The sequence below is a fragment of the Vicia villosa genome, linkage group LG7 (assembly GCF_029867415.1).
Source record: "Vicia villosa cultivar HV-30 ecotype Madison, WI linkage group LG7, Vvil1.0, whole genome shotgun sequence".
Lineage (NCBI taxonomy): Eukaryota > Viridiplantae > Streptophyta > Magnoliopsida > Fabales > Fabaceae > Vicia > Vicia villosa.
In genome coordinates, this window is record NC_081186.1 from 82,956,589 (window position 1) to 82,964,356 (window position 7,768).

At 31.0% G+C, this 7,768-nt stretch overlaps 1 protein-coding gene across 1 annotated transcript; it reads right to left on the bottom strand.

Annotated features, from left to right (window-relative positions):
• Positions 1–227: 227 nt before the first annotated feature.
• Positions 228–1,930, bottom strand: LOC131619508 (auxin response factor 17-like). The gene is made up of 4 exons (XM_058890597.1): positions 1,028–1,930; positions 716–772; positions 376–434; positions 228–288 (listed from the first exon to the last, which is right to left on the bottom strand). The coding sequence occupies exons 1-4, from the start codon at positions 1,928–1,930 to the stop codon at positions 228–230; spliced, it is 1,080 nt and encodes a 359-aa protein (XP_058746580.1).
• Positions 1,931–7,768: the final 5,838 nt, after the last annotated feature.

A 7,768-nucleotide genomic window follows, 5' to 3' on the forward strand; every position in this document is an offset into this window, starting at 1 on the left:
CGCAACTAGCTTTGAGTTTTTGATTGCTACTAGTATTAAAAATTATTTTAAAAAAAGACAGCTGAATAATTAAATTAAAGTAGGCTAGTAGCAAACAAGCATTCTCACCCCATGTACACATATTTGAGCTTGTTATTAAGAAACTTTATAAGAGCAATGAAGAACATCATTTATAGCTCGGCGAGTCCATATAGCATTGATAGAAATATGAAATATCATACTGCTATTTAGCCAATGCTTGAAGGATCCATCTCAGCAACAGAAATCTGATTTCTCAAAATCAGCAACCTTTATATCAGACAGACATGACACTGACCAGCAAACTAATATGTAAGTGTCCTAATGGGGGAAACAAATATTACACAACAAACATACATTTTATGAGTTTGCAAATCATCAATAAAACTGTAGTAAATGATCTCATCATTTAAATACTAAAATTTCAACACAATTAGCATATATGTTCATCTAGTTATCTACATGATTGCACATCTCACAAGCATCAGCATGCTTAATAACAGAATCAGGCCAAATAATAGTATTGAACCAGGCCTAACTATTTTGGTGCTGCAGTTGTGAATATCAGTTCACTTTCTTCCAGAGGAGTTCAAAACACTATGGTTATCAGTTGACACTTTATCTGACACCACCATTGAATTATCTTTCAAAGAGTTGGAAACTGTTGATGTAGAGGTATGCTAACATCAGGTTTAACCTGCCACGGACTTACACACTTTAGATTCTTCGAGACATTGGGTTCATCCCATTCAACCTATAATAATGACATGAAAATAGTAATTATTCAACGGCAATCATTTCAAATATGTGATCAATTATACTTTGTATCTACAAGTCAGATTTCTTATCCATTAATAGTCTGAAAATCAAAATCATAATTCTACTTATCATCAATAATCTTTACAATTAGAATTGTTTAAAAGGTTCTTAAAATTCAAAATTCTTAAGAAAAACTCAGAAAGAAATGTAACAAGCCAAATTCATTGTGATATATAAAGCATATCTTTACCAGTAGCATGCGCCATGGATGAGTTGAAGGATGGGAGAATCCAGATATTGTCCCATGAAAAGTTGAGCCTCCCTTAACTGTGTGTGTAACTCTCAATACAGTATTCCAATTAACCTTTATGGCATTCTTCACAACTTCATGTTCCACCACAAAATCAAAACCATCCACCGTCGGATAACACATGACTTCAAATGGTGTATTCTTCTTAGCCAATTCTACTGCATTGATAACTGTCTTTTCGGTTATTTTACTAGCGGCTGCAGACATATTGTGGCGGCGGATTCCAACAAATATCTTTCCAGCCGAGTTTTTAATGAAAACAAGGGTATCTCCGGCGACAAGATGCTTCTTCTTAACAAATGCATTCCATCCGGTGGTGAATAGGTATCGCTCGGGATTCCCTCGATGGACGTGGGAAATGGTCCAGACAACACCGCAAACATCAGTGATAGAAAGTTCTTGAGATGGCGATGGAGTTGTCAAGTCAAGCGGCGGAAAGATTGAGTCGGCGCAGGCCCGAGGTATATAGAATGAACCCTTATTGTTAGCATCAGATTTAGATATAGTCTTTGCATATGAAACGACACGATCACCATTGTCTTCTTGATTGCTAGCCTCAACAGGAGGAACAACAGTTGCGTCAATGACGGGAGTGAGGAGTAGTTTTGCAAAGATTTGATCAGTTTCAAGATCTGCAAGAAAATCAATAGAGGAGACAGTGCAAAGAATGAATGAGCGAAGGAGGGAGAGTGTTTGAGTGGTAGGGGTTACAGGAGAGTGTTCTAAATGACCATGTGGAAAATAATAAACTCTAGAATGAAGTTTAGGAACTGTGAAAGAATCTCCTGCACATTCTTGCCATATTCTTGGATCAACATTGCAGAATTGTTGTTGTTGAGCCATCTCGAAACTTAGGTAGTGAAAGAGCTGAGAGTGTTTAATGAAGAAGAGCTTAGAGTGAGAGTGAGTTATTATAGAGAAGAGAGAGCACAATTTTGAAAACCAAGTTGAGCTTAGAGTAAGAGTGAATTATTATAGAGAAGAGAGCGCCAATAAGATTCTATATCACTGTTTTGGAAACCAAATTGAGCTGAACAATTGGGTGTGGAAAGTTTGTTTCTCACGCTAGCGCTCTTTCGACTGTCCAGATAAATCTAACGGCTAACCATATGTTACAACTCACCACACGCGTTTAGTTGCCAACCTTTTTTTTATTTAAGGAAGAAAGCGTGCCACTTCAAGGGTATTCAAACCACTACGACAGAATACGAATCCATTCTTCCGATCAATTCTAATTTAAGCATGAAACATTGACATTGTTTGTGAGAATCGATTTTTGATAATCTTGCATGTCATCCCTATCTCAATTTTATCGGAAGCTACAAACCACCACAACAGACTAGAAATCCAATCTTCCAATCAATTCTAATTCAAGCATGAAACATTGACATTGTTTTTTGAGAATCGATTTTTTGATAATCTTGCATGTCATCCCCATCTCAATTTTATCGGAATGGAATATGGGATCAAGCCCCCACAAGAAAAAATCGGAATGGAATGTGGGCTCAAGCCCCCACAAGAAAAATAAAATCCTGTTATTAATACTACTATATAAATTTTTAGGCCTGTAAAATTAACTAATTTACTAACTTGTACATATCCAGTCACCTTAATTTTAACATTCTAGTCACTACAATCTCCACAGACAGTCTTTCCTAACTCTACTCTATTTTTTTCTTAACTTTTATAAAATACTTTTTTTTTTGTTATGAATAAAGATTAAAGTGGATGTCCATCCTTATTCTTCTTTTTCATCTTTCTATTCCATTAATATATGTGACTTTCCATCTCACTTGGATCCTATAAATAAGACCCACATTATGATGTAAATGATACTTTTGGAAGAAGATAATAGAATACCATTTTCTCTCTTACTTTCTCTACTTCATCTCTATATTGTTTTTGTTAATTTCATAACACGTTATCAGCACGATACTCTACAACGTAAATGATGATATAGCCAGGTTCTACGTTATTTTTCTGATCTTAATATATTTGAACAATATAATATAATTCATGATTTTGTTACTATTTTTTTTCTTTCATATAAATATGTTTATTTTTTTATATATTTTGTAGAGTAATTGATTTACCTTGTACAATAATATTAGATTTCTTTGATAATTCTTGTTAAATTCCGGAAGAATTTAACATTAAGGCATTTCTATATGTTTGCCCGGAATTGAATTTTAACACATAAAAGTGTTAATTTAATATTCAAGCATCCCTGAAGGATTGCACAAAGAATGATTTTTCTCGATCGTTGTTTAATGGTATACAATGAAGGATTGCAAATATTGTAATTTTCTAAGTAAAACGAAGCTCTCAGGATAATATCAATTGCAAGAGTAATATTAAAATATCCCCGAAGGATTTCATAAATTTTTGTTGTTGTATCGATCTAAAAATTCATAATTTGTAATATGTTCATTAAAATATTGTCATTCCAGAAAAATGACACAAATAATTTTAACGCATCCCAAAAGGATGGTTATATATAGTTTTTAGATTATTGTTTATAACAAATTATTTATATAGTTCCTGAAGAACTTATCGAGCATCCCTGGAGAATAGAAAAATAAATTATTTTTACAGTTCCTGAAGAACTTATTCATCCCTGAAGGATAGTAAATCAAATTAATTATATGACGATATAATTTTAGTGATATAATATTGTATGATTAAATATGTTTAATTTTATAAGGGGTAATTGTTTGATAATTATATGATCATATGTTCATATGAATGTATTTGATTAAAGTGTTTAATAATGAAATACTATTATAATGGTTTTGACTTATATTGGAGGTATCGAATATCTTTGTATTACACAACACAATTTGGACAGAAAATGTGTAATAGAAAAGCTACCGTCTTTTTCCTCGGGCTTGTACTACACTTATATTAGTATAATTGAAGCACATGTCATTATAAACCAATAGTTTACAAATTAGACTTAAATGTGTCGTTGGTAAAACCGATTGGGTCATCTCGGATATAATATGATGCGAATAATTTGTATTGAAGAACCAGAAGTTTCTTCAATCCAGTCAATTTTTGTGTGTTTCTAAAGGAAAATAAAAATTTGAGAAATTATATTTTTATGACATTAATTGTTGCATCGACTAAAATATCATGCATATGTCTCTACTCATAACCAGAAGTTTGTGAAATTATTTTCTCAACTAATTAGACTAAGATCTTGTTTTCTGGATTTTTTTAGAAATTCCTGTATAAGTATCACATATATTATTAAAATTAATATTGAATATCATGTAATATATGTTCGTAAAAAGAAAATGGACCTGAAGATCCATTCTTTAGACGTCTAAAGTTATTTATATGGTTGATACTTATGAGATCATCCATTCTAAATTATATATTTGAAACACCCAAAGTATGATATTAAGATATGTATTCGCATTAAGCCAACAAGATACTATATCTTAGTCCTCCCTAATTTATTCTATTATTTCTCATCTTAGTGAACATTTGGATGTGTTGTGTATATTTCAATTGCTCCAATATAATACATTAAGATGAGTCATGAAAGAATATTGGAAAAATATAATTAATATGACTCTCAATTTTGAGGATATAATTTGAGCAAATAATCAAATACTTGATTGCAGCCCAGTAGGCTGATTATCACTTGATAAATTAATTTTCCCAATATTAGGGGGAGGGAAATGAACAGCTGAAATCATGAACAAGAAGTTCAAATGAACAAGTTAAAATAAATTGTTGTATTGATCCTCGTACAAATCAATATGAACCAAAAGTTCAAAATATTATTCATTTGCAAAGTTTATGAAATAAATTATCAGCTGGTAATACTCCACTCAAAGTGGATTCTCCTATTGGATAATATAATATTGCAAATGAGTTGTAGCTGCACCTGAAGCGTGGTATGAAAGTTGGTTCCAATGTTAAAAGTCCTCTACTAAGAAAAGAAACTAAAGATGACCCAAGTGAGGATATGAAAATGCTAAGAGCACTTTGATCTAATTTAATTTTTAGTTCCAGAAGAACAAATCAAGTACTTGAAATATGAAATAAAGAGATCTCAATAAATTATGTCATGGATGAAATGGAATGGAATCGAAATTGAGATAACTGAATAAAGTCAATATTGACAATGTCTTTATATACAATATAGCGCTAAAAGTGATCAATGATAATGAGGATCATGAGTCAAAGTCTATTAAAGATTGTAGAATAAGTGAGAATTGGCCAAAATAAATATATTCAATTGAAGAAGAATTAAACTCACTTTACAAGTGACTCACTTTTGGACCTGTAGTCCGACCACCTCAAGGTGTGAAACTAATTGGATATAAATGAGTTTTTGTGAAAAAGAAAAATAAGAATGATATAAAGTTTGATTTATTGCTCAATGATTTTCACAAAGACCTAATATTGATTTTGATAAAACATATTCACCTGTAGTGGATTCAATCGATTTTGGATAATTAATTAGCCCTGTAACACATGAAGGGCTTAATTTGAACATGATGGGTGTAATGACATCTTATTTATATGGTTCACTTAATAGTGACATTTACCTGAAACTCCCTGAAGGGTTCAATTTACTAGAGGCACATAATTGTGGATCTCGATAAAACTACTACATCAAATTGAACAAGTCTCTCTATGGGCTGAAAGAATCTGGACGCATGTCGTATAATCACCTCAGTGAATATCTATTAAATGATGAACATACAAATAACTCAATTTGTACTTGTATTTTCATAAAATGATGTGGAAAAGAATTTGCAATAATAGTTATGTATGTGCATGACATACATATTATTGGAACTCCTGAAGAGCTTCCAAAAGTTATAAATTGCTTAAATAAAGAGTTTGAGATGAAGGACCTAGGAAAGATAAAATATGTCTAGGTTTGTAAATTGAGCATGTAGACAAAAGAATATCTGTACATCAATAAGGCTATATAGAAAAGTGTCGAAATGACTCTATATGGACAAATGTCACATATAGCCTACTCTAATATGGTTATAAATCATTATATGTAGAGAAAGATCCTTCCAGGCCTCAAGAAAATGATTACAAAAATTGTTTGGTCCTGAAGTACCATATCTTAGTGCGATTGGAGCACTAATGTACCTTGCTAATTATACACATCTCAATATATCGTTTGTGGTCAATCTATTACCAAGATACAATTATTCGCCCACACGAAGACATTTGAACAGAGTCAAACATATACTTCATTATCTTAGAGATGCTGGTTACTTGTCAGATTCTCACAATAGTAGATCAGAAACAGGTTATTTGTTTACATGTGATGGTACAACCATTTCATGGAGATCTATGAAACAACTCATGGCAACAACTTCATCAAATCCTGCATAACTATTAGCACTACACGAAGTCATTTCGAAGAAGACATTTTAAGCAACGACTACAAAGAATATAATCACACATATAAATGTTTGTATGAGGGGGAGAAATACATATGTTTTGCACTCTTTTTTCCTTCACCATGGTTTTTTTCCATTGGGTTTTCCTAGTAAGGTTTTTAACGAGGCAATTCACATTCAAAGGATATTGTACTCTTTTTCCTTCACTAGAATTTTTTCCACTGGGTTTTTTCTAGTAAGGTTTTAACGAGGCATATCCTCAATGGACATCCAAGGGGGAGTGTTATGAATAAAGATTAAAGTGGATGTCCATCCTTATTCTTCTTTTTCATCTTCCTATTCCATTAATATATGTGACTTTCCATCTCACTTGGATCCTATAAATAAGACCCACATTATGATGTAAATGATACTTTTGGAAGAAGATAATAGAATACCATTTTCTCTCTTACTTTCTCTACTTCATCTCTATATTGTTTTTGTTAATTTCATAACATTTTTCTCCTTCCAACATAAATGGTTTATTTTTTATTTATTTCTCTTGCTATTACTTTTTTCAAGTGCAACATCAGTTAGTTTTTCTACTAATCTATTCATTCATAATAACTAATATTTAAAGATATGATTTTTTAAATATATTTTATTCTATTTCCTTTCAATAATTACTGTTTTATAAAAACAAATATGTTTGATGTTTTATTAAAAAATGTATTAATATTTTAATAAACTTTGTCAGGAAAATAAATCAAACATTGTCTCAAAATAAATAAAAAAACTAAATATATTGATTTATTGTAATATTTTACTTGAACTAAGATTAAGGTAATTAGCTATCATATATATTTTTTAAATAAATGTACAGTTATGAAAATAGTGAGAGGATATATTTTGTAATATTAACAATTAAAAATCATTCAATATTTTTAAATTCCCACTATAAATATTTTCTATATCAGCGGTATCTTTTGTTTTGAAAATAACTTTATCTTTCAAGAACGGTTCTTAGTCGTTGTCTAAAACCATAAATATTATAGTGATGTGTTTAAAAAGAAAACTGATGTCAAAACAGTTCTTGATCATTATTAAAACCATAAATATTGTAGTAAAAAAAGTTTTTAGAATAAGATGCGCATGAAAAGATCTTCATAAATAGGATCAAAACCAAAATTGATGAAGTCTATGTGAAAAATAGATGGAGTGATTAAATAGTCAAAGTACAAGTGCTTTTAAATAAGGCTCAAAAGAATGGTAATTTCAATAACTAAATAACTTTTGATGATGCGTGATAAAACAGGGT

Coding starts and splice junctions, on each gene's coding strand:
- LOC131619508 (XM_058890597.1), bottom strand. CDS start 1,930: ATGGCTCAACAACAACAATTCTGCAATGTTGATCCAAGAATATGGCAA. Junction 773..1,027: donor ATCCATGGCGCATGCTACTG/GTAAAGATATGC, acceptor TCATTATTATAG/GTTGAATGGGATGAACCCAA. Junction 435..715: donor AGTGTGTAAGTCCGTGGCAG/GTTAAACCTGAT, acceptor TTGAAATTTTAG/TATTTAAATGATGAGATCAT.